At 39.5% G+C, this 27,575-nt stretch overlaps 1 protein-coding gene across 1 annotated transcript; it reads left to right on the top strand.

The window, feature by feature from the left end:
• Positions 1-2,930: 2,930 nt before the first annotated feature.
• kif11.L (kinesin family member 11 L homeolog) lies at positions 2,931-27,092 on the top strand. Its single transcript, NM_001085956.2, is given in 23 exon segments — positions 2,931-3,078; positions 5,402-5,484; positions 8,753-8,885; positions 9,320-9,417; positions 9,499-9,577; positions 10,076-10,261; positions 10,403-10,527; positions 11,548-11,638; positions 12,424-12,666; positions 14,038-14,133; positions 15,026-15,114; positions 16,021-16,108; positions 16,579-16,767; positions 18,266-18,473; positions 18,702-18,874; positions 19,244-19,369; positions 19,712-19,870; positions 20,838-20,977; positions 22,056-22,335; positions 22,536-22,758; positions 23,280-23,437; positions 24,649-24,762; positions 26,650-27,092. Coding segments are annotated over 22 exon segments (3,204 nt in total). The 5' UTR covers positions 2,931-3,078; positions 5,402-5,407; the 3' UTR covers positions 26,779-27,092.
• The last annotated feature ends 483 nt before the right edge of the window (positions 27,093-27,575 follow it).

Raw genomic sequence — 27,575 nt, 5'->3', positions numbered from 1 at the left:
GTTTTGGCTCCACCCACTTTTCTTAATTTTAATCCCAGTCCCCCAGTGACCAACTGTGCCAACTTTGAGGAGGCTGCCATTAACCGTCTAAGAGCGGCAGCAGTTTAAAATTTTCCTATTTAATTGAATGGCTGAAATTTGATTGGCTGTTGTAGACTCCGCCCACTTTTTGTAAATTTTGGCTGCAGTCACCCATTGACCCACGGTGCCAAGTTTGGGAGCTCTGGCTTTATTACTGTGAGAATTACAGCTGTTTACATTTTCTCATTGAAGTCAATAGGGAAAATCTGATTGGTTGTTTGCGGCTCCGCTCACTTTTTTGGGTCCCCAAAATAGGACAGAAAAGTCACAACACCCCATTCCCGAATAAGCTGAACGGTTTGACACCTCATTCATGGGTCTGCGACAAACTAATTATTCGATAAATTCCCCATTATAAGTCAATGGGGCAAATTTGGGGACCTCTCCTGCCCCGGGGGTAAAACTTATACCCTCGTGTGGGGTATCATCTGACACAGGTCGCAAACCTCTTCAAATGTGGTAAATTTAACGTTTCTACAAGATTCCCTCTCTGCGCTAGAATCCGTCAAAAGTTGGCCTCAATGTTAATCTATGGGACTTTTCGGGGTGGTTAATTGCCCCTGCAAGGGGCAATTAACCACCCACCCCTTAGAAAAGTCATACCACCCCATTCCCGATTAAGCCGCACGATTTGACACCTCATTCATGGGTCTAGGACAAACGGTGCGGGACTAGTTACGCGCCAAACTTTCATACGGAAGAAGAATAAAAATAAGTTTGCAAGATAACAGTAGTGATGCTTTGCTTCGCAAGCACCACTAAATAAGTTTGCAAGATAACAGTAGTGATGCTTTGCTTCGCAAGCACCACTAATAATGATAGAAGAGACCTGAATAGACATGTGAGGAATAAGAAGTAGCAGTAACAATACATTTTGTAGCGTTACAGAGCATTTATTTGTTTTAGATGGGGTCAGTGACCCCCATTTGAAAGCTGGAAAGAGTCAGAAGAAATTGTTAAAATTAAACTTTAAAAAAATGAATAATGAAGGCCAGTTATAATATATACCATTCTATAACATACTTAGTGGCATATTTATCAAGGGTCGAATTTTGAATTGAAAAAACTTCGATATTCAAATTCAAAAATTAAGTCAAAGGTTTTTTTGGTCGAATAGGTCCGTTTTTGATCGCATAGGTCCTTAATCGTCCGAATTCGAATTGTACGAATCGAAGGAACAGCGCATTCAATCGAATTCGATTCGACGTTTTTTACAAAAAAAGTCCACCAATTGACCCCAAGTAGGTTCTAAGAGATCCCCCATCGGCAGGTTTTAGATGACGAATGGTCTTAGTTGAATTTTTAAAGAGACAGTACATGAAAAATTTCAATATTCAGATTTTTAAATTTTTTTCAAATTCTAATCGAATTTGGACTATTCCCTAGTCGAAGTACACTAGGGGGCATATTTATCAAGGGTCAACTTTCGGATTTGAAAAACTTCGAAATTCAAAAAGACCAACCGAAATTAAGTCAATGTTTTTTTTTTGGCGTAATAGGTCCGTTTTCAATAGAATAGGTCTGTATTCGGCCGAATTCGAATTGTATGAATCAAATTAATAGCGCATTTGATTGAATTTGATTCAAAGTTTTTCCCAAAAAAAACCTTACATTTTTCAAAGTCCACCAATTGTCTCCAAGTGGGTCCTAGGAGGTCCCCCATAGGCTAAAACAGCAATTCGGCAGGTTTTAGATGGTGAATGGTCGGTCAAGTTTTTAAAGCGACAGTACATGATAATCGAATTTGGGGGCATATTTATCATGGGTCAAGTTTCAAATTTGAAAAACTTCGAAATTCTAATTCAAAAAGACCAACCGAAATTAAGTTGATGTTTTTTTTGGCCTAATAGGTCAGTTTTGGATCGAATAGGTCCGTATTCGGCCGAATTCGAATTGTATGAATCGAATTAACAGCGCATTTGATTGAATTCGATTCAAAGTTTTTCCCCAAAAAAAACTCCAAAGTCCCCCAATTGTCTCCAAATAGGTTCTAAGAGGTCCCCCATAGGCTTAAACAGCAATTCAGCAGGTTTTAGGTGACCATACACGGGCCGATAAAAGCTGCCGACAGGCCGAGTTGGCAGCTTATTGGCCCATGTATGGGGCCCTTCGACGGGCTTCCCTGATCGATATCTGGCCAAAAGTCGGCCAGATGTCGATCGAACGGGACTAAAAATCACGTCGGATTGCGGCCGCATCTGTTCCCGTCGGATCCAACTGCCCGTTACCCATCATTAGGATCTGGTTGGGCCTGCGGAAAATTTGCGAAACGGCGCCGGCATCTCATTTTTGATGCCTGCGTCTGTTTTTGGCGTCCGTTTTTTTGAGGCCGGCATCCGTTTTTGGCAAAATTGCACCTGCGTCCAAAAAAATGGACACCGGCGTCTATTTTTTTTTTGACGCTGGCGAATTTTCTAGGTGGTTTAGCGAATTTATTTGCCACTGGTGAATCATGGGAATTTGCGCCATCACTATTCCCTAGTTGAAGTACACAAAAAATAGCTCGAAATTCGAGTTTTTTTTTTCATTCAAAAATTCACCTCGACCTTTGATAAATCTGCCCCTTAAAGACGGACCAGTCTTCTAGTCTTTCGATCTACTATTCTCAAAGGGTCACACCCCCCAAGAAACCCTGGAAGTTTTATTTCAATAATCAACTGCAGGGAAAGCTAAACGAACTACTATGCTATGTAGGGGCGGGGTAACGTTCTCTCTGTCCGACCAATAGGCCCGCACAAAAACAAAACGCTTCTTTTTTTTTCCCCCACTCTATAGTGGTCACGTGCGCGCGGGTAAGCCAATCTGCTCCAAGGTGAACTTTTCGGGGAGGTGATTGGCTGTTGCTCTCGCAAGCGCGATTTTCAAATGTGTCAGCTGCGAGGAGGCGCTGTGGTTCCGGAGGGTCTTTAACGCTTTGCTGTAGGAGCGGTGATCTCAGCGCACGGGTTATACATCCACTGTCTGCCCGGGGAGGGAAATCGTGACTGCCGACTGGAGGTATGTTGTAGCTCGCTGGACTTGTAGCCTGTTTGTAATGGCTGTGAGCGGTAGAGCAAAGAGGAACACACGTTTGTGCAAATCCCCAATAAACTTATCCAGCCATCTTGTGTCAGATCTGGGGAAAGAACAGTCATGTAGTTTAGATGAATGATAAGCATTGGAGGGCTCATCGCTTTTAGGGGCTTTGATCTTCGTCTTGGGGTTCCCACCATCAGAAGCCGGCACTACAAATCCCAGAATCCTTTGTTAGACGGGTACCACTATCATCTCCGCCACGCAGGCTTAGCAGTGGTATCCGAAGTCTATAGGATTAATGCGCTTTATCTGGATGCGAGTGTAACTAGAATTCTATTATACACAACAATTAGCGAGTTGTAAGAGCGCATGGAATGATCATATTTACAGTAGCTATGTTATTATCTGTTCATTTTTAATCTGATTTATTCTATTTGTATCTTTTTCTTGTTGTGAACTGAATACAGATACTGGAGCATTTTGCCACTTATTTGTGTCCAGTGAGTTTGGGCAAAAAAAAAAAGCTATATATAACAAGACCTATATATTAAAAAAAAAACATACAACAAAAAAAGCTATATATTAAAAAAAGCTATATATTAAAAAAAGCTATATGCAACAAAAAAAGCTATATGCAACAAAAAAAGCTATATGCAACAAAAAAAGCTATGTACAACAAAAAAAAGCCAGTTAGAGCATGTTGATTGGTTTCCTCCTGTAGTCTGTACCTATGGAATGCTGCTGATGTAAAAACATGTATAACCAGCTGAGACTGGATTGTAGCCTCATTTGTATCAGCTTCCCCATTTTTAGGATGTTTCATTCCTCCCCATTTTTTATTTCTTAGCTCGAAGGGGAAGTGTACATATTCATTTTTAGTATGATATACACTGACCTACTATAACCAACTTTTTAGTTGGTATTTATTCTTTTTCATCTTAGTCTTTCTCTTCTGACTCTTTCTGTCTTGCCTGCAGATAAAACTGCTGACTGTCAGGGTGCTACCAAAACCCGAGAGAGTTTAAAGGAGAAGTGCACAGAAGCTCCCCACTAAGCCATTTTCTCCATGTTAACACTGTTTTTCACCTTTAAATGAATTTTTAGTATGATGTTATGAGTTCTTTGTCTTTTTATACAACAGCTCTCCAGTTTGCAGATTTAGCAATCTGGTTGCTAGGGTCCAAATTCAACTAAGAAACCGTGCATTAATTTAAATAAGATACTAGACTATGAATAGGAGAGGGTCTGACTAGAAAGAGGAGTATTAAAAAATAGCTATAATAAATGTGTAGCCTTACTGAAATCTTGTTTTTAGATGGTGTCGGGGTCCCCCATTTGAAAGGTTGAAAGACTCAGAAAGAGAAGGACTTGCAATTCAAAAACTATAAAGAAAAATAAGACAAATAATAAGTTGCTTAGAATTAGCTATTCTATAACATACTAAAAGTTATGGGTGGGGGCATGCTGGGAGATTTAGTCGCCTGGTGACCAATCGCCTCGTCTTTGCGGTGACCAATCTCCCCGAACGCCTTCCCTCTGTCTTGCGCCGGCTATAATGAAAAGTCGCCTGTGGCATGGCATATGCGGTGCTTGGTATTCCGAAGTTGCTTTAAACTTCAGGCGACTTTGGAATACGAAGTGCCGCGTGTGCCATGCCGCAGGCGACTTTTCATTATAGCCGGTGAAAGAGGGAAGGCGTTTGGTGAGCTTGGTCGCCGCAAAGACGAGGCGATCAGTCGCCAGGCGACTAATCTCCCCGAATCGCCCAGTTTGCCCCTACCCTAAAGGTGAACCACCCCCTTTAAATTCACTTTTAGTATGATGTAGAGAATATTATGAGACAATTTGAAATTGTTTTTTTTTTTTTATTATTATTTGTAGTTTTGTTATTTAGCTTTTTTTCAGTAGCTCTCCAGTTTGCAATTTTAGCCATCTGGTTGTTAAGGCTCAACTTATCCTAACAACCATGCATTGATTTGAATAATAGACTGGAATATAAATAGGAGAGGCCTGAAAAGAAAGATGAGTAATAAAAAGTAGAAATAACAATACTTTTGTAGCCGTACAGAGCATTTGTTTTTTTTTTTAGATGGGCTCAGAAATAGAAGAAGGAAAATAAATAATAATAAAAAACTATAAAACAAATAATGAAGACCAATTGAAAAATTGAAGAATTGGCTATTCTATAACATATTAAAAGTTAACTTGAAAGTGAACCACCGCTTTAATGAAGAAACAAACAGATGTTTTTTTTTGGGCAAAGGATAACTGCTTTCCTAACCTTTCTGCTATATCTTTTGTTTAGGTCACTATGTCTTCCCAGAATTCTTTCATGTCTAGCAAGAAGGACGACAAAGGCAAAAACATCCAGGTTGTGGTCAGATGCCGGTAAGTTCTTTATTTTTAACTGAAATATCCGTTCCTACCACAAGTATTCATCCTTTAGCATTATGGGCATGTTTATTGGACATCAAACCAATTGCTGTGCCTTTCTCTCCACCTATGATAATGCTCAGATTTTTATGTACAATTTGTGAACTGAATGGTTCATGGAAGCTGTGCCTGGTATTGTTGTTGCTCTAACACTGCAGAGACCATGCACAATTCTCTTGGAGTAGGAATATGAATGGGTTGTCCGAATTGAAAATTATGCTCCTAATATCACCAATTAGTATTGATTTGACCACTTGTGTTGTATGCAAGTAAGTTAGTTGACCTATTCTTCCAAGATTGAAATTACTATTATTGATATTGTTCATTAATTAGGGCCTTGCAGCCCCCCCTGATATCTCTGTAGTTACTTCCCTGCACCTTGCTGGCAGGATTTTCAAACTTTTCAATAGAATTTCTTGCATTTCCCCTTATAGATAGTGTTTGGACATGATTGTGGCCCTCTACACCACCATGAACTCTATACTTTTTGTGGGAAATTCAGCTTTCAATTAACTTTTTTAGTTTGTTGGTTAAAGGGGTTGTTCACCATTGAGACAACTTTAGTATGATGTAGAGCAGGGATCCCCAACCTTTTGAACCCATGAGCAACACTGAGAAGTAAAAGGATTTGGGGAGCAACACAGACATGAAAAATTTTCTTGGGGTTCCAAATAAGGGCTGTGATTGGGTAATTGGTAGCCCCTATGTGGATTGTCAACCTACATTGAGGTTCTGTTTTACAGTGCACCTGGTTTTTCTACAACCAAAACTTGCCTCCAAGCCTGGAATTCAAAAATAAGCACCTGCTTTGAGGCCACTGGGAGCAACATCCAAGGGGTTAGAGAGCAACATGTTGCTCACGAGCTACTGGTTGGGGATCACTGATGTAGAGAGTGATATTGTGAGAAGATTTGCATTTGGTTTTCATGTTTTATTATTTGTGGTTTTTGAGTTATTTAGCTTTTTATTCAGCAGCTCTTCAATTTGGATTTTATGCAATCTGGTAGCTAGGGTCCAAATTGCTCTAGCAACCATGCATTGATTTGCAAAAGGGACTGGAATAGGAGAGGACCTGAATAGAAAAACAAGTAATAAAAAGTAACAATACACACAGTTACAGAGCGTTTGCTCTTTAGAAGTGGTCAGCAACGCCCATTTGAAAGCTATAAAGACTCAATAAAGCAAATAATTATAAAACTATAAAAAAAAAAATTGAAAAGTTGCTTAGAATTGGCCATTCTATAACATACTAAAAGTTACCTTAAAGGTGAATCACCCCTTTTAATTTTTTTAATAGATTTGTTAGTTGCCATCTAATTCTGCCTCTTTAAAGCTTTGAAATGCCACTGATTCAGGCAGCCAAAATACTTTCTCTCTCCGAGGCTACAATTGTATTATTGTTACTAGCCTGCCTGCTAGGGTAAATTGCACATTATCAACCAGATGGTTGCTGAGGTTCCAAACTGCCAAACAAAAAGGTAAATAATTCTAAAACCATACATTGTAACCAACTGTAAATTGGCCCAATTTATTACTGTCTACGTCATACTAAAATTTAGGGGATACAGTTTTGATTTTGATGGTGTAGTTTATATAAACTACACACTATTGTGAAATATAAGGATATAAAGTTTCCAAGGAGTTGTGATCATATAAAAAGTGTTTTATTAAATACATTGGTTGCATTTCTAATAATTTTACTATTTAAAATGTTGTGTTCAAATTAATGTTTTTTGGGATTTTTTGGGTGGTGGGGGAAGCTTCATAATAGTGTGTGGACAGCTTCATAATAGTGTGTGGACAGCCATCTGTTTGTTATGCATAAACCTGTGCTTGCAGAAACAGGCATCATGCAAGCCCTTTAAGGTGGCTACTACTTCACCCCCCCCATTCAGTTAATCTACCCTGTCATATTCACAAGCTTTACCTCCTATTTTTAGTATGTTGTTTTTATTTCTAAATTACACTGCAAATCACTCTACAATATGAAATTAAATTCCTGAACCAAAAAGTGTATTTTTTTTTTTTTTAGTTGTATATTATATATTGGTGTAAAGGTGCTCTCAGGTCATTTTGCCTGGTCAAGTGCTTTCAGAAAGAGCCAGCACTTTAGCATGGAACCACTTTCTGACAGGCTGTTGTTTCTCCTACTCAATGTAACTGAATGTGTTGCAGTGGGACCTGGATTTTACTATTGAGTAGTGTTCTTAGATCTACCAGGCAGCTGTTATCTTGTGTTAGGGAGCTACTATCTGGTTACCTTCCCATTGTTCTGTTGTTAGGCTGCTGGGGGGTAAAGGGAGGGGTGATATCACCCCAACTTGCAGTAAAGAGTGACTGAAGTTCAGGGCCGGAACTAGGGGTAGGCAGAGTAGGCACATGCCTAGGGCGCAAAGCTTGGGGGGCGCCAGGCATGTACCTTCCACTACTGCCTACTCCAGTCCGGGCCTCTGAATCCGGCTTGCTGCTGTTGCCGAGTGAATGCGATGCCGAATGACGCATGTGTCAGTACACATGCGTGCGCTCACCGTGAGGGGAGGGGGTGATGCTGCGTGCGTTTGCGTAGGCGCGCATGCGTGCGCTCTCGTATAGGCACGCATGCGCGCACTGATGTGGTCGCTTGCGGCGGAGGGGCGATGTGGCCAGCTGGGTTGCCTGGGGCGCCCAGCTGGCCTGGCCCGGCCCCGCTGAAGCTTATCAGAGCACATGACTGGGGCAAGCTGGGAAACTGACAATATGTATAACCCCATTTCACATTTCAAAATTAAATATAAAAAAATCTGTTTGAGAAATGAATTTCAGTGCAGAATTCGGCTGCAGCAGCACTTTTAACTGATGTGTTTTGAAAAAAACATTTTTCCCATGACAGTATCCCTTTTAAGGAGAGGTGTCATGGAGAGCTGTTCTATTGTTACCTGTCCATTGTTTACCTGTCAATACTGGTGTCAAGATACGGTACAGAAATGCTGCAGCTTATCAAAGTTAGTCAGTTGAGCAATGGAATCATTAGAACTTAGAAGAATGTTATCCTTGATGTCTTGAGTTAAAAATGTATTTGCTTTTTCAAAAAGCTGATTTCAGTTCAGGGTTGTGTATTAGGAACACTAGTAATTGATGGCTTTTGAAAACCGCATGTTTTCCCTGGACTGTAGACAGATAAAAGCTAATCATAATGCACTTTGGAAGTGTCTTTCTCTATTAACTCAACTTGTTCTGCCATCAGGCCCTTCAATCAGTTGGAACGCAAGGCGAGCTCTCACTCTGTGTTGGAATGCGAGTCTCAGAGGAAAGAAGTCTGTGTTCGAACTGGAGGAATAAATGACAAACTGGGGAAGAAAACCTATACGTTTGACATGGTAAATCCCATTACATTTATTTTACATAATCCATCTTGGCACATTTTCCAGGATATCCCCCCTGCTCTGGAACCCTCCAGCTGTTGTGCAACAACAGGGTTGATTATTGAGAGAATGCTAGGAGTTTTAGCTCAACAAATGCAATCTGTGAAACTGCATATCCCAGCAACCCCTGGCAGCAGTCAGCTGTGTTGGCAGTAGGCTGACCTTATATTCCATGCAAAGTGCAGTTTTGCAGATGTCTTGACCTTTAATCTAAACTCGCTCAGGTCACTAACAGCCTCTCGTCACACACATTGAACTTGATTATGATGTACGTGCAGGAAAGCGGAGCATTATGAAGAATTATACAGAAGCTAATTAATTATCCGCTACTAATTCAAGATGTAAAAGGATTTGAATTGAGCGGTTTTTATTTATTTATTTATTTATAGGTGTTTGGCCCCGCAGCCAAGCAGATCGATGTGTACAGAAGTGTTGTGTGCCCCATCTTGGATGAAGTTATTATGGGCTATAACTGTACAATCTTTGCGTAAGTAAACGTTTACTCAGTAGCCCGTTAGTATTTATAACCATCTCCATGCAAACCTATATTAACCCGAGATGTCTTTAGGTATGGGCAAACTGGCACAGGAAAGACTTTTACTATGGAGGGGGAAAGATCATCAGATGAAGAGTTTACCTGGGAGCAGGTATGTATAAAGTAGTGCACAAATATACTTGCAATAAAGAAAAACATTCCTCTTAACATAGTAAACTGCATTACCTGTTATACCGAATTGTGAACCAAGCATACAGGAGAAGTAGTGCTTTGTGCTCAATCAGTTATAGTATTTCTAAGATTGTAAGTCTGTTTTTTATTTAAAGCACCTCCTAAGTTACCACCAGCTTTACTTTGGAGTGCATCACCCCCATACCCCTCCAAATCAAAGCTCCTCGATTGCTGGGGGAATGGCCATTCCCATTATCTTACGACCTCCCTAATGATCAGTCAGCTGTCAATTATAGGGCTCTCCAAATAGTAAGCTATTTCAAATCTGGGCAACCACAACTAAAAACTGTCCTCTCCCCTAATGTATTTCATTTGCTAAAAGGAGGAGCACAGTCGTTTTAAATATATAGTGAGCAGTACAGTAATTTCTGTTTTATAATCGTGGTTCAAATCCTAGCTGGTTTTATTTTAATGGCAGGACCCACTGGCAGGAATTATTCCTCGAACACTGCATCAGATATTTGAGAAGCTCTCTGAGAATGGCACAGAGTTTTCGGTGAAAGTCTCACTCCTGGAAATCTACAATGAAGAACTCTTTGATCTCTTAAGCCCATCTCCTGATGTTGGGGAAAGGCTACAAATGTTTGACGATCCTCGCAACAAAGTAAATATGCTCCTCTTTCTTCTATACCTGAATTAAGCAGGAGCAGTTCCTACAAAGGGGTCTACGCTTGATTCAAGCAGTCGTAAATTTTACCTATTCTTGATGGGTTGTTTTTCTTCAATGTTTGTTTTTCCTTGTCAGAGAGGAGTCATTATCAAAGGGCTGGAGGAGATATCTGTGCATAACAAAGATGAGGTGTACCAAATATTGGAGAGAGGCGCAGCTAAGCGAAAAACTGCTTCTACTCTGATGAATGCATACTCCAGGTCTGTTTACATTAAATCAATGAATACATAATTTTTTAAGGGGTTGTTCACCTTATGCTTGACAATGGGGTTACGTCCCAAAACGTTGCATCCGCAATAAATGAGCAAGGGTTCTCCCTGCTAGAAATAACCCATGCTGTGCCAGTGATTTTTCTCCTCTTCACGTTGAGGTTGCCAACACCTCCTTTATTGAGCACCTGGAACTCGTACAGATTAGGAAGGCCAGGGTGTGCGAGGGTAATATCTTCTCTATTCCTGTTGTTCACCTTATAAACACTATTTTTCAGTTCCGTTGTTTTCAGATTGTACCCCTAAAATAGAATTTTTCAATTGCTTTCCATTCTTTATTTTTCACCATTTTCCAAAATTGAAGTTTAATGTTCCTGTCTCTAGTACAGTGAAACCTCAACTGATTTTAAGTTTCCCCTCATTTTACATTGTTGTCCCACCTATATATTAAGCATAATACATATCCCCGATCTTACATCCTTTTTTTCTGGTCCCCTGAAAAACATAAAATGGGGTTCTACTGTATTTCAGTCTGGCGGCTCTGTAACTTAGGTGCAGATTCTGAACTGTTACAATTTGCTAAATTAGTTGATAAAATTCTCAGCAGCATCTCTGGGAATATTGGCAACTATTGTATCAATTCCAACAGCTGAAACTCTGATTCTGCTCAGCAGAGACAAAGACCAGAAATGTTTCAACTAAATGTATCCGTTTAGAACAGTTTACAGAGTCGGTGACCTCTCCAAGAGCTGCTTTAGAAGTGAAAATAAATCTTTTCACTTCACTATTAGTAAAAGTCACAAATAGAAAGTGATTTTAAAAAAAAAAATCTATTTCTGGTGAACTATTTGAAAACAGCTGAATTGGGAAAAGGTGTTGGAAGGTGAACAACCCCTTTAAAGGGAAACTTAAGCCTGCTCACGGATAGTCTATTGTACCTCCTTTAGACTGAAGTTATTAAAACCTAAATTCTACATCAGAAATAATCTTGCTCTAATGTTCTCATTGCAGCCGATCCCATTCCGTGTTCTCAGTCACCATTCACATGAAAGAAACTACAATTGATGGAGAAGAGCTTGTGAAGATTGGAAAGCTAAACTTGGTAAGGTTAATCGCTCACCTTGTCCCATTTATCAAGGCTGGGAAAGGAGCCCCTTGTTAGGGCAGATATGGGGTTAATAAAGTTTAGCAGTACTCTTTAAAGTACAGATAGAGGAGACCGCAAATTATGATCAAAGCTTCACTTTCTTTGTTTGCAGAACAAGACGCTTTTTGGGAAAGAAGTCCAATTTTGTATGATTATGTAATAGCCTATAACCTTATGCTTCCCATTAGGTGTTAAAGCTCGATTGACCAGATTCTATCTATGCACTGGTTTCCTGTTATTGTGGGCATATCATTTCAGTCCAAAATTTCTGTTAAGCCTAAGAAAAGCAAGGGACTTGGTTCTAGGAATGAGAATGAACCTAAATTGTATATATAAATGTACGAGGCCACAAGCAAAGCTCTTTTAAGATTATGGAACAATTAGGTGACTTCTACCATCCTCATATTTTACAACAGGGGGTTACATTTTTGTAATACTCAAGGTTTAGTGAGTCGTGGCAGAAATGGCATCACAAAGTACCATTAATAAGGACATGGTAAATTAATCCCATTTACATTAAATTCATGGCTCTTGTGTATTTTATAAGGAATAGGGTGCGCTTTTCTAAATCATAAGGATATTACAACAGTTTTATTACTATGTAAAGTCTATTATGCATTATAAACAATTGTATCATCAATTCATAAGGCCACATGTTTATTGCATAAAATTTTGATTCATTTTTGAGGTCCTATGGATGTAGGGTTACTCCTCTTCACTTTGTTTCTACTTTTCCCCAGGTGGATCTGGCGGGAAGTGAAAATATTGGCCGTTCTGGGGCCGTGGACAAAAGAGCGCGGGAGGCTGGAAATATCAACCAGTCCCTGCTGACCTTGGGCAGGGTAATCACCGCTCTGGTGGAGAGAGCTCCTCATATTCCATACAGAGAATCCAAGCTCACAAGGATCCTGCAAGATTCTCTTGGAGGGAGGACAAAAACATCTATCATAGCCACTGTGTCTCCTGCCTCCATCAATCTGGAGGTTGGTTTTACTTCACTACAGTGACTGTGTAATTTCGTAAACCATCTTTTGAACCTGTGCAGGAAGCAAACCTGAACATTTACTCTTTTCTAGTTCTTTTAAATTGTACTTAAACTGGCTCTGCCGAATTAGACAACATGGCTGCTCATTCACAACTTTGCATTTAAATAGTCAGTGCAGGTATGGGACCTGTTATCCAGAATGCTTGGGACCTGGGGTTTTCCGAATAAGGGGTCTTTATGTAATTTGCATCTTCATACCTGAAGTCCACTAAAAATAATTTAAACATTAAAACCCATAGGCTGGTTTTGCTTCCAATAAGGATTAATTATATCTTGGGTTCAAAAACAAGGTACAGGTATGAGATCAGTTATCCAGATTGCTCCAAATGATGTCTGCCATTTTGTACAAATACGCCATATTTTTTGAAAATGATTTCCTTTTTCTCTGAAATAATAGTGCCTTGTGCTTGATCCCAACTAAGATATAATTAATCCTTATTCGAAGCAAAACCAGCCTATTGGGTTTGTTTAATGTTTATGTGAATTTATAGTAGACGTAAAGTATGAAGATCCAAATTACAGAAAGATCCCTTATCTGGGTCCTGATCATTCTGGATGACAGATCCCATACCTGTACTGTTTTTCCATTATCAAGAAAAAGAAAATAACTTTTAAACATTTGAATTATTTGCTTAGAATGGAGTCTATGGGAGATGGCTTTCCCATAATTCAGACATTTCTGCATAATTGGTTTCCAGATAACTGATCCCATACCTGCATTAGCATAATTGTAAAGACGTGTTCATATTACTGGAAGATAGGGGTGGAATTTATTATTTATATCAAACCTTTCTAAAGATGCTCAGCGCGGATCCCTAGATGTGATTGGATAAAGTACCCAATGAGACTGAAGTAGAGATCCATTTCCTGCACTGTTCTTTATTTTGTGACTTATGTCTATTAACCCGTTTATACAAGAGCTACTTTGGATTCCTTTAGAGGATTTAGTGGGCATTAACACACCACCCCCTGCCTGAGAGGTAATTTCATATGTAATTTGAAGTTTAGGATTTCTTGTTTGGAGCATACAAGCTAAGCATTCTGGGTCAGCTGCTTGAAGAACATCTAGTCGGGGTGGATTAATGGCAAGGTAGACCTCATAATATGTACCTTGGCTAGAAAATGTTCTTTGTTTTGTTTTTAATGTCTGGAATATCTAGTTTGCAGACTATTGTCTGTTGCTTGAAGTTGAGAAGTTGCAGGTATACCCACTGGAAATTCCCTATGCAATCCTCTCCAGTCCCAGTTTATGTAGTTTTATATAAATGTAAACATTTTATAAATGTTTCTTTCCCCCCAATATTTACAGGAAACTATGAGCACTTTGGAGTATGCCAGCAGAGCAAAGAATATAATGAATAAGCCTGAAGTTAACCAGAAACTTACAAAGAAGGCACTCATCAAGGTAAACAGAATTTTTTTTTTTCCAGAATTCGGCACATTACTCTCTGCAATGTGTCCTTTGTCACATAAGTCCTTTTTGCAGTCGCAAGTTGAATTCTCCTTTAAAGAGGGTCTTCAGTTTCCTGGAACAAAAATTAAATCAAAGAAATCTTTCTCAGAATGCTCTTCTGAGCTTTTTTGCAGTTTACTATTTATTTTCAGCTTTTTTAAAGGCGTTAGCAGTTTTATACGGATAACTTCTGACTGTCAGTTCTGCAGTTTGGTCTCTGCGTCAGCAAGGTTAATTTAATATGCAGTTGGGGTCTCCAATGATGCACTGCTATGCATATTTCTCTGCGTTCCGCCTGCAAACTTAAAATCGAATGGCTACTGCTCTAGTTCAGAACTAGATCCACCAGCTTAATATTAAGTCCTGTGAGTGAGTTGCCGTTAATGAATTACCTAGGGGAAGAGGTATACGCTTCAGGGAAATAAGTGGGTTCATGACAGATCTCTGGCAGGACCTTATATTCTGCCTGTGGGCGTTAATACCCATTCTGAGTTGGAGAAAAGCATTGGGGGTGCAGTGGAATATGCAGAGCTGTGCATCATTAAATACTCCACCTGCAAACCCAGCAGCTGTGAGATATTGCTGCTAAGATGACTGCCAGATTTTGGCAGTAACAAACTGTTTAAAAAGGCTGACCATATATTAAACAAACATGCCAATGTGCAGATTTGATTAAAATTTTTTGTAAGTCTTCAGATCTCCCGTTAATAATAATGTATTGTACGTCTTGGTGATGTGTACCAAGAAGCAATAGGGAAGCTTCACTACACTTTATATAATCTATTTATAACTGTGTGTAATTCAAAATTGGTGTTTAAATCCCAACCATGCTGTTGATTTGTAGGAGTACACAGAAGAGATTGAGCGACTCAAGAGGGAACTTGCTACAGCCAGAGAGAAGAACGGAGTCTATTTATCCAACGAGAACTATGAGTAAGTTGGGTTTTCATTTCTGCATCTGTATTGCTGGTTTCTCTGATTCAGGTATTGAAAAGGGACTTGGCATAAGCACAGTTTGCACTTTTCTGGCCCAAATGTGTGGCCTAGAGCACTTCAGAATTCATGCTGGTACCCCTAGTACAGGTATGGGATCCGAAAACACGTTATCCATAAAATTCCAAAATATGGAAAGGCCATCTCCCATAGACTCCATTTTATCCAAATCTTTACAAATGATTTCCCTTTTTTCTGTAATAATAAAACTGTTGCTTGTACTTGATCCAAACTAAGATATAATTAAAACTTATTGGAAGCAAAACCAGCCTGTTTTGTTTATTTAATGTTTACATGATTTTCTAGTAGACTTGAGATATAAAGATCCAAATTACGGAATATCTATTATCCGGTAAACCCCAAGTTACGACCATTCTGGTTAACTGGTGCCTTCCTGTATTTGTCACCTTTAGTTTTGTTTTTTTTTTTAAAGACTCTCCATGCAAATGCACCCCAACCACTCCGATAGCTTATGCTTGAAAAGAGAAGTGTTGATCCAAATAAAACTGGGCCTAATGGACTCTCTACTAGTTGGCCAAATTGAATCAAGTGGAATCTGAGCTATGCCCTAATTGTAATTTGGTGGTGGCATCCTGTTTCCATTACTTTTGGGAACCACCTCTCCCTTATTGGGCTTTAGGGAAACTCTCCATTAATAATGCAAAAAATGCCAAGCCAGAAGCAGCCCAGACAAAATTGAGGCTATACAGAGTACATGACTATCCAGCTCCTCTGGCATTTCTTTGTCCCCTCTCCCTTTATTTTTGCCCTATCCCTGTTCATCTCTTACCACCTGTATTAATGGGGTATCCTCTCACTACATGACTTTATTTTGTGTCCCATTAGGCAATTACAGGGAAAAGTTCTGTCTCAAGAGGAGGTGATTACGGAGTACTCTGAGAAAATCGCTGCCATGGAGGAGGAGATCAAAAGAGTAAGTGTTCCAAGAGGATGTTGCCTGGCATTAAGCAAATCGTAGTACGACGAGTAGTTCTAGTAGTAAGTGGCACCTTAAAGCAATACAGGTACTGTACTTGATATTTCAATGTAAAATTGTTAAATCCTGCAATTGCTCTATTTGTCTTCATGGTAGAAGACCTATTACAAGAATACAATGATGGCAGCACTTAAAAGGAAACACAACACACTTAAAAGAAAATGTCATTGTAAGCACCATTATTAAAATTGGGCATTTTCAAAATGTTAAGTTATTTGAAAAAGTAAGTGCTACTGAGAGCAGCATCTGCTCTTTTACAATCTCTACCCTTGTTGTTCCCACTCTTGATCTAATGTAGCGGAAGCCAACTGCTCTTGTGAAGACGCTTGACTTCTGCTCCGTTATTTCAAGAGACAGAACTAACCGCGCAGAACGTTTTCATGAAGCAAAATCTTTATTCTGTGCAGATTGGTGAGCTTTTTGCGGAAAATAAAAAGGAGCTGGAGGAGTGCACGACTATCCTTCAGTGTAAGGAGAAGGAGCTGGAGGCAACACAGAATAACCTGCAAGAATCAAAGGAACAGTTGGCTCAGGAAGCATTTGTGGTGTCCGCCATGGAGACCACCGAAAAGAAGCTACATGGCACTGCAAACAAGGTACGTGCTGGTCTCCTGGTGAGCCACTTCTAGTCAGATGCTTTTATCACCTGTTATTTATAGAGCGCCAACATATCTTGCATCCCTTTACACAGAATTTCGCTTCAATCCCTGCCCCAGTGGCGCTTACAATCGTAGTTCCCTGTCATATTCATACAGACTTGGACACAGAGCCTTTAAGCTACCTATATGTTTTTGGAGTGTGGGAGGAAACCCACGCAGACACGGGGAGAATATACACTATAGAGTACTACGTGCCGTGGCATAAACTTTCCGTAATAAGCTAGGTTGCTGATGACTCTTACAAGATATGTAGGAGACTCTCTTTTGCAAAAAAAAAAAAACTATACTATAGTTTATAGTCTGTGCGTAGAAGAATTTTGTTGAAGGGATTCTGTCTTTATTTTATGATGTTGTTTTTTTTATTTCTAAATTACAGTTTACACCGCAAATAATTCACTCTACATGTAAAATCTCATTCCTGAACCAATAAGTGTAATTTTTTTTAAGTTGTAATATTGGTATGTAGGCAGCCATCTCAGGTCATTTTTTCTGGTCCTGTGCTTTCAGAAAGAGCCAGTGTTGCACGCTGCTTTCTGACAGGCTGTTGTTTCTCCTACTCATGTAACTGAAGGAGTCGCAGTGGGACCTGGATTTTACCATGGAGTGCTGCTCTTAAATCTACCAGGCAGCTGTTATCTTGTGTTGAGGAGCTGCTATCTGGTTACCTTTCCATTGTTCTGTTGTTACGCTGCTGGGGGAGGCACTGATGTCACTCAAATTTGCAGTATCGCAATAAAGAGTGACTGAAGTTTTATCAGAGCACAAGTTACATTAATGGGGGCTCCTGGGAAACTGACAATATGTCTAGCCCCATTTCAAAATTAAATCTAAAAAAATCAGTGTAGAAGTCTGCTGGAGCAGCACTAAAAACTGATGCATTTTGAAAAAAATCCATGACAGTATCCCTTTAAGAGAACAATGATTGTTGTCTGAATATGAAGGGTTTGCTTATACCTTCCCACTGCACTGTGTAGAGCAGTAGTCCCCAGCCAGTTGCTCCCATTTGCCTAAAGCAAGTGGTCATTTTGAAAGACCTCATTTATAAATAAGTTTTAGAGACACAAAGGCAAAAGTTTACTTCCAAACAGAGCCTGCTACAGGCTGGAGGTCCATAGGTGCTACAAAATACCCAATCACAACACTTATTTTTACAACTCACTGGAGCTTTGCTCATGTGACTTTCCAACACTTTTTACATTAGAATGTGGCTCATAGGTAGAAAAGGTTGGAAACTCCTGCTATAGATTTTTGATTTAAACTCCAGTTCAGATATGGAAGGATCAATTACCCTATCTTATGCTCTGAACCGATTCCTGCTAAAAAAACAATGTTATACAGTTATTTGATTGCTGTGTCCTTTAATGCAGTGCTTAAGATATCTTCTCCATACCGATCTCTAGTTAATACCATCCTTTCTCCCACCCTGTTCCTGTAGTTATTGAGCACAGTGAGAGAGACGACAAGAGATGTGTCTGGTCTCCATGAGAAACTGGACAGAAAAAGGGCCGTGGAACAACACAACTCTCAGGTTCATGAGAACTTTGCCGAACAAATAAATAGACGCTTCAGTGTGATTCAGCAAACTGTAGATGAGTACAGCGTGAAGCAGCAAGGGATGCTGGATTTCTATACAAACTCCATCGGTGAGTGATGAAAAAACAGATGCGATCATTGGCCCTCTCGTGGTCCCCAGAAGGACGATCATTGTCTTGCTTTCTAGAAATAAGCAGAATGTATTTGACTACATTACCTTTGTGTAAATCTAGTGAATCCAAATGACCGGCCATGGAAATAGAACCTAGTGCTTCTCTAATGTGGAGGTTACAAAGGAAGTGAAATGGAAACTATTCTGATCCTTTTCTTTTCTGCAGACGACCTACTTGGCGCCAGTTCCTCTGCTCTGAGTGCAACTGCCACCGCCGTTGCCAAGTCCTTTGCCTCCGTGCAGGAAACCGTATCAAAGCAAGTGTCGCACAGTGTGGAGGAGATCCTGAGACAAGAAACGCTGTCTTCCCAAGCTAAAGATGATCTGCAGAAGCTTATGGCAAGTATTGGCCTCTTTCATCTCCCCGTGGGATAGTGAGACATAACTGCCCAGTTGGGCTTATAGGATGCTTTGCTAGTGCAGTGCAACATGGCAGCATTCTGCTTTTAAAAAAAAATACCACTGGGGCGACTTTCAAGTAGTACTTGCATCAACTTGTGGAACAATGCTAGTGGTTTCATTCATTGGTGCTGTCCAACTCACTGGCATCCAGGTATACTAGTTTCCCTATTTTTAGGCACCCATGAAGCAGTCATAGGTGCAGAATGGTTGCCAAAGATCTGCACTACTTGTATGCACAATATGTCAACAACTTTACACGTAGTGTCATTTGCACTTGTTTACCAATGTTGTATTTGTCCCACACAGATTGCACAACGCACAGGACTGGAGCAAGCACTTAGGACGGATTTGCTTCCAGTTGTGACTGCCGTTTTGGACCTAAATTCTCATTTGAGTCATTGCTTGCAGAGCTTCCTCGGTGTGGCCGACAAGGTAACTAAATGCAGCCTGTAGCTGATGTTTCTAGAAATGCTGATTGGTGCATCTCTGGTACTTGTATGAACACTTTCTCCAGCCTGTATTACTATGGGGATCGAGTTGACCGGTGGGCTTTATAGAAATATTGCAAATCGCCTCTCATGGGGTGTTTGTATTTGAACAGTTGGATCTGTTTTATAAAAGCTTGATGGAGCCCAGCAAGAATATATTTTTACATTAAATTTCTTAGTCACTGCATTCGACTAATATTATAATAACTGGGGAATAATTGTGGCTGAATGTCAGGAACCTGGCGGCTGATCTATAACTAAATCCACTCATCTTTGTTCTCTTTAGATTGATTCTCATAAAGAAGATATGAATTCGTTCTTCACCGAACATTCTAGGTCGTTGCACAAACTCCGCCTGGATTCTAGTTCTGCCTTGTCCAGTATTCAGTCAGAATATGAAAGCTTAAAAGAGGAGATTGCGACGGCTCAGTCCACGCATTCAGAGGTAAATGACTGCGTACAGACTCCATGCTGTTCTATATTCGTATCCCTTGCTCACCACTTTCATCACTTAAAGGGCACCTGTTGGCCGAAATTATTTTCCCCCACCAAAGGACTAATGGAGCCTGCACTCCGGTTGGGGGCAACAAAAAGAAATGGCCCCACCAGCACTAGGGCACCAGTGGCCATGTTGGGGCACACGCATGCACATAATGAGCAAATGCTGCAACCTGCTTATTATGTGCATCACATCAGGCACTTGTTATGCACATGCGCTCTGCACAACATGGCTGCTCACACCGGGTGCTCCCTCCCGGTGTAAGTGTCCTAGCGCTGGCGGGGAAATTTTTTTAAATAAAAACAGAAATTATTTTTGGCTAACTGGTGCCCTTTAATGCAGGTATATATTTTATAGGGTTAACCTTTAAGCCCTTTTTGTCTATGATAAGGGTTGGATTGCTTCCCAACATTTTGTTTTGTGATTGATTGGCTTATATTTTGTGCAGTCTTTTTAATACACCAAACTAATAAGTCCTACATGTAGAAAGAAGGAATTTCTGGTGATTTTAAGAGTGGGCTTTTACAGTCTTTGCAAATTAACCCCCCTCCCCAAAGGCTATATTAAACCTGTCGTTTTAAATCACATTCCCAACTCCTGCAAGAAGAGAGACCAATGCTGAGAGATGCTGAAAAGAGGAACTTAATCATTGTGATGCGTTTCTGAAATAATCAATGGACTATATTTAGAAAATGTCTTATTTTTGTATGAGGGAGACTGTGTTCAATTTTGAATTTGCTTGATCCCCTTTAATGCCTTTTACTGACCAATCAGCTATACGTAGGTGTGTAGAGGAGCGGGTGACTAGTTTGTCTTGGCAGAGCTGTTTTTGGTAGACAATGCTCTTGATTCAGTGTTAGACCTGCATAAGAGAATTTCATTTGACAAATGTATTTTTTTGCCATACATTCAGGGGGTGAATAATCTCATCAGTTCACTGCAGAACCAACTGAACTTGCTTGCCATGGAGACTCGGCAACAGTTTTCTGGATTTCTGTCCAAAGGAGGGAAGCTGCAGGAGTCTGTGGGGTGTCTGCAACAAGATCTGGATTTGTAAGTTTTTTGGATTTTACTAATGTAAAATCTAAGCGGGGGAGTAATACCAGGTGTTACTGGTGAGGAAATGGGGCAATATGAATAAAAATGCTTATTAAAAACAGATACAGGATAAGTGCAAACTATTTTAAAATGTTTGCTATTTTTCTTTGCACTAATTAAGAACATCCCAGTTTATATTTCTCTAACATGAGTAATTTTATGCCCACAGTCATCTCAAAGGCGGCTGCAACTAAACTCAACAGAGACACCATGGCTTTTGCTCTCACTGGGGCTCATTAAAGGGGTTGTTCATGTCAAGATAATAGTATGATGTGGATGTAGAGAGTGATATTCTGAGACAATTTGTAGTTGATTTCCATTTTTTTTATTATTTGTAGTTTTTGAGTTTAGATTTTTATTTATCAGCTCTCCAGAATATGGCCTAGGAATAGGAGTGGACTTGTATAGAAAGATGAGTAATAAATGCCTAGGAAAATCTGTGTGAGAGAATAGCAGTGAAAGTGAAACTAAATGCCTTTCTGCAGAGCTGACAGGCAGCATGTAATGGGGGGAGGGAGGAGGGAATTGACTTACCTCCTTGTGCCAGCCAGGAATGCTCAATAAAAGATATACCCTCATGGTGCCTGTGTCCCCCAATCTAGGCAAGAGAAAGATGAGTAATAAATAAAGTATCAATACATTTTTGAGCCTTACAGCTTTTCCTGTTTGAAAGCTGGAAAGAGTTGGAAGATTGCAAATAATTATAAAAAAAAAAAATGAGGACCTACTGGAAAGTTGCTTAGAATTGGCCATTCTATAACATACTAAAAGTTAACATAAAAGTGAACTACCCCTTTAACAAGTGAAGCAGTGGGTGATGCGTGGTGTTACCGAATTGTTGTTGTTTAAGGCTTTAATCTTCTCTGGCTCCCTACACGTGGCTTAATCTAAACAGTCATTCACAGAGCTGCTTCCACTTCTGAAAAGGAAGCCATATTCTGACAATTCCGTATTTTTATTGGTTAATAATAGAAAATAGTCCTGCTTTGCAGCTGCCTGAAGTTTGGTACATCGTTTTTCTTTTTGCCGTCAGGGTTTCTTCGGATGCCATAGAATGCATCTCCTCCCATCACAGTAAATTCACTGAGCAGTCTCAGGCGGTGGCAGTGGAGATCAGACAGCTGGCAGGCTCTAATATGAGCACCTTGGAGGAGTCCAGCAAACAGTGTGAGAAGCTCACCAACAGTATCAATACCATCTGTCAGGAAAGCCAGCACTGGTGTGAAAGTGCCAGCCAGAAGATGGACTCTCTCTTAGAGGAGCAAGTGTGTTACCTGCATTCTAGCAAAAAGCAAATCCAGACCTTGCACAAGGTGAGAGCTACTGTTTTACTATACAGAACATAAAGTCTGGCACTAATATTAGCCCACTGACACATTCCTGATTGATTTGCTGCGTTGGGTGACCTTTCCCTTTTTTTGGTAGACTGTGTTTCCAATTAATTGTGTCACGTATATTGTATAGAGCACAAATGGATAATATAGATCCTTTCCTTGTGTCTGGCTGCATGCAGGATGTAGAAGACGGCTGTGGATCATCAGTGGTAGAAATAAGCGACCGCGTGAACGTGCAGCGCCAGGCTCAGGAGAAGGCACTAACCAGCTTGGTGGAACAAGTCAAGGATGACAAGGAGATGCTTGGAGAACAGCGATTGGAACTCAACGAACAAGTACAGATCAGCCTGAACAAAGTACATGTATACCTCAAGGAGGAGCTCCGGAATGATGTCCCAACAGGTGAGGAACCAAAAGGTTGGACTGAATCTGTAATTGCATCAATACAGGGCATAATCTGTGCGCTGTAAATGCAAATCCTACCCCACCTTCTTTTAGATCTTGTTGGCTCTCCATTATGAGATGGGGGTTTTGGCTTGTTCAAGCACCAGTCTCCTAAAACACTAAGGTTTAGATGTAGGAGAAGAGAATGAAAACGTGTTGATGTTGGTTATGCAGGAAAGACTTTGTTTTCACACTTACGTTTGTCCACACATAAAGCAAACCTAAAAAAACATTCACTTGTAAGTAACTGTGCAGAACACGTCCTATGTTTGACCTGTTCTGTTAATAGACTTTCAGCTCAGCTTTTTGTCTTTTATACCAACAGTTGAGACGCCCTTAATTGTAGACAGGGAATTATTACATGAAATGTTTTGCCCCCATTTATATTGCAATTAGGCATGTGAGGACCAGTCCCTTTACTTTACACCTAGAATTAGGATTTCAGTAAGGTTTAATGGCTCCTGTACTTGTAATTTTAGGTACAACGCCCCAGAGAAGGGATTACGTGTACCCATCATTGCTCATAAGAACAAAACCCAGGGATGTGTTGCTGGAGCAGTTTAAGCAACAGCAGCAAGAATATCTGGAATCTATTTGCAGCGTGATCTCTGAAGCTGTGGAACCTCCTGTCGAGCAGGTAATTGCTCCTAAACATTTCTAAGACTGAACAGTTACTCTGTATAGGGGGAATGGGACAGAAATATACAGTTATGCCAGGGTTTCCCTCCCCAACTCATGCCAGCCCCCCACTTTTGCTCAGGTAGCTGACGGGACATATTGTTAATGGTCAGGACTGTCATTATTTCCTTGATGGAAAAGCCTGCTGGCAAAGTGGTCTCCAGATGGTGTTTTTAGGAGTCCAGAGAGTATCCAAGTGGAGTTTGTATGTTCTACCTGTGCATGTGTGAGTTTCACCTGATGCTTTTCTTTCCTCCTCTCATATTTACATAGTTAACAATAGTTTGAAACCACATAGGTTTTGCTTTGCGATGACATTCATCACTTACAAGGGGAATATACTGAAATGTATATTTATTATGCAGCAATTTAAAGAAAGTGTTTAACCCTGTGAAACACACACAGGCAGATGTATTGGCTTCTCATTAAGGGCTCTAACACAAGTGTTTCTTCCTACACACCCCTGGGTGGATCTTTCATGAACTGGGGACATAGAGTTTTAAGCAATTGTTCATCTATATGTTCCTTCATTCACATTATAAAAGTGACAAGTCACTTTAAGTGGTTTGTTGTGTTTGTCGCCTCTTCCTCTTGGCTTATACTGCAAGTATTCTTAGTGATGCTGACTGAGTATACACTGACCCTTTTAATGGCTTTTAAATAAAATGCTGGCTTATGTGCATCAAGCAGTTAAAAATATGAAACTGGATTTAGTTTCCCCATTGTCTAGTCTTAAAGCTTAAAGGAGAACTAAAGCTTAACTGCTGCTGTCACTTACTGAGCTTAGGGACCCACTCACAATATACAGTACACATAGAATAGAAATGTCACAATATAAGGCTGATTAGTAATTAATACAGATAATTACTACATGGCAGCTCAGAAACCAGTGCAATTAGCATCAGAATTTAATAATCAGCCCTGTAGCATCAGCTTATATTACAGACAAAGCTCATTTTCTGCTTGATAATAATTAGTGACGACCCCAAAGCTTAGCTTCTCAACAGCTGCTCAGAGCCCACTGAGCATGTGAGTGCCACAGACACTTTCCAAGATGGTGACCCCCTGTGACAAGTTTGAAGTCAATAAGTTCAGTATATAAAATACGGCATTTTTAAGACCCATTTTTAGGGTTTAGTTCTCCTTTAATCTGTGTGTCTGTTTCCTCAGGATTCTCTAGAAGATGAGCCACCAGTTGCAGTTAATGACAGTGTCATCAGTGAGAAATCCTGCATAGATCTCAGTATGACTTGTCAGGAGAAAGGAGGCGTTCCATTCTTCCAGGTAATAACTAGAGCTGAATAACTCATAACATTTATTCAAGGTCACTATCCTGTATATATATTATTTATATATATATATATATATATATATATATATATATATATATATATATATATATATATATATATATATATATATATATATATATATATATATATATATATATATATATATATATATATATATATATATATATATATATATATATATATATATATATATATATTATATATATATATATATATATATATATTATTTATATATATATATATATATATTATATATATATAATATGTATAACTCTAAGAGACCTGCTATCCAGTATGCTCAGGTCCTGCGGTTTTCCAGGATAAGGGGTCTTTCTGTAATTTGGATCTCCATACCTTTAGGCTACTAAAAAACTTTTAACCACTAATTTAACCTAATAGTATTGTTTTGCCTCCAATAAGGATTAATTTTTCTTGACTGGCATTAAGGCCAAATTTTAATTTAGTCTAAAATAGAGCCTATGGTTGACGGCCTTCTAGTAATTCTGAGCTTTTCTGGATAATGGGTTTCCGGGTAACAGATCCCATACAGAAATCTGAATTATTTAATATGATCATTAATCAGATCCTTAAATTGAGTATCCTGAAAACAAATGGGAAATCACTTACTATGGAACACTCCAGTATATTATATTGTTTGATACTCTCTTATGGGGAATGTTGGTTCAGACTGCAGTTCCCTTGCAGCACCACTTTTTTTAACCAGTTGGTGGCAGCAGAACAGCAGCTCCTCTCTGAGGACTACCCACCAAACACGGGGGTGATTAAGGGCATGTAAAGGCAAAAAATAAAATCCCATTTATACTTTAATGAAAAAGAAACCTATCTGCAATATACTTTAATTAAAAAATGTGTACCGTTTTTATAAGCAGCCTGACTGTATGCAGTGAAATTCTCCCTTCATTTACTGCAGTGGATAGGAATTGTCAGATGGTCCCTAACTGCTCTGCAGGGAAACAAAGGTCCCTAACTGCTCTGCAGGGAAACCAGCATACTTCCTAACAGCAGGGGGAACCCCCGTCTTAATTGCCAGCCATGCAGAACTCAATCAGCTTTGTTTGTTTCTCGATAGAGCAGTCGGTGACTGTGTAGAGATTTGTATTGGGTTTTATTTTTGCCTTTATATCCCCTTTACCGTTTCCAGCTGCAGAGACAAAGATCATGGAGCCAGATTTAAACAGATAAACTGGGATTCTATTTGGAGGATTATTTTGCTGCAGCCACTGGTTCTGCAGAGTTGACGAAAGTTTGTATTAAATAAAAAACTATAAAATCCACATTAGATTACATGACCACACAGGATCCAGTGCAGTCTGTATATTCTGATTATTAATCAGTCTTGCTGTATTGGCTTCTGGCAGATATTATTTGACTTGTGCTGTTTTGATAATTTATGATCCCTCAGCAGCAGCCCAGACCACACTGAGCATGTGCACAGTCTTGGTCTTGCAAAGATGTTGACCCCCTGTAGCCAACTTTGAAAGCATAAATTATTTGTTTGATTAGGCTTGTGGTGCAGTAAGTTCATGTTTAGTATAAAAAATACAGCATTTCTAGCCTTATTCTATTTTAGACTTTACTTCCCCTGTGTAATTTATTCTTGAATGTAGCATCTGACAGAAATGGCCCCTCGCTGTTTAACCTTTTCCCTACCAATTACTCAAATTCTACCTTGTCAGCAAGGAAAGAGACGGCCTGCTCCCCACATCAAATCCGTTTTTCCCATAGCACGAAAAAACCCTGCCAAACCCTGGCACTAAAGGGTTCATCCACTGGCAGAAATTAAAAGTTTTGTAATGATTTGTTTTAAATGGCTGTATTTTTTTTCCCCCTCCCCCAGCAAAAGAAAGCACTTCGGAAGGAAAAAGAAAACAGGGCAAATGCAACACTTTTGGAGAGATCTAAAATCATGGACGAGGTGGAACAATCCCTTCCGAAATCTAAACTTCCACTGCGAATGCAGAACTGAAGCACTTGCTCAGCCTCTCTTTTTAACCCTATGAGTGAATGTACAACTTTCTTTCTGTCCTGAACTTTTATACATTTTTTTTTAACTGTCATGTGTATGTATCCATGTCGGGTGTTGCGTATGCGGAACTTTTACATATCTTGTATAAATATATATATATGTGTGTGTGTGTCTATTGTCCTTGTATGTCAGATATTAAAAATACTTTCTAAAGTGGAACTTCTGAGGCTTATAAGTTAGATTTATGAAAACATGTATTTGTTAATTTTATTGATGAATAAATATTACTTTTATTCTGTTTTATGATTCAAAAATGGAATACATTTCTCTGTTGCCACATATGCTGTATGGCATTAGTAAATGGGTTAAGGTTACAGTGAAACCCAAATTTTAAGTTTTCCTTTTGACCAGCAAAAAAAAAAAAAAGATGTAAACGCGGGTTCAAAACTCTAGGGTTTTCTGTAAATATTAGACTTTGAAGGAAACAAAGCAGGAAAACGGGGGTTTTTTTTTTTTTTTAAGGAAATGGTGCAAAATTATGTAAAATGCAAGAAAACATACTTTCTAACATAGGGACTATATAAAAAAAAATATCCAGGGAAACTTAACTAAAGGTACAAAAAATTAGGGTTTGACTAGTTTATTGTGGACAAACAACCCTACTTTTTTACATCACAAGAGCAGCCCTATTGCTTGCTAATTTAGAGGTGATCTTGCTGCTGGGTGAAACCACTCACTTGTGTATAAATTCTAAATAAAATGCACAGGCCCTGCTGTCACAATATAGAGCTTCCTGC

Source organism: Xenopus laevis, chromosome 7L (genome assembly GCF_017654675.1).
Source record: "Xenopus laevis strain J_2021 chromosome 7L, Xenopus_laevis_v10.1, whole genome shotgun sequence".
NCBI lineage: Eukaryota > Metazoa > Chordata > Amphibia > Anura > Pipidae > Xenopus > Xenopus laevis.
Note: the sequence above shows the minus strand (reverse complement) of the source record. Positions and strands in the feature narration are given on the sequence as shown.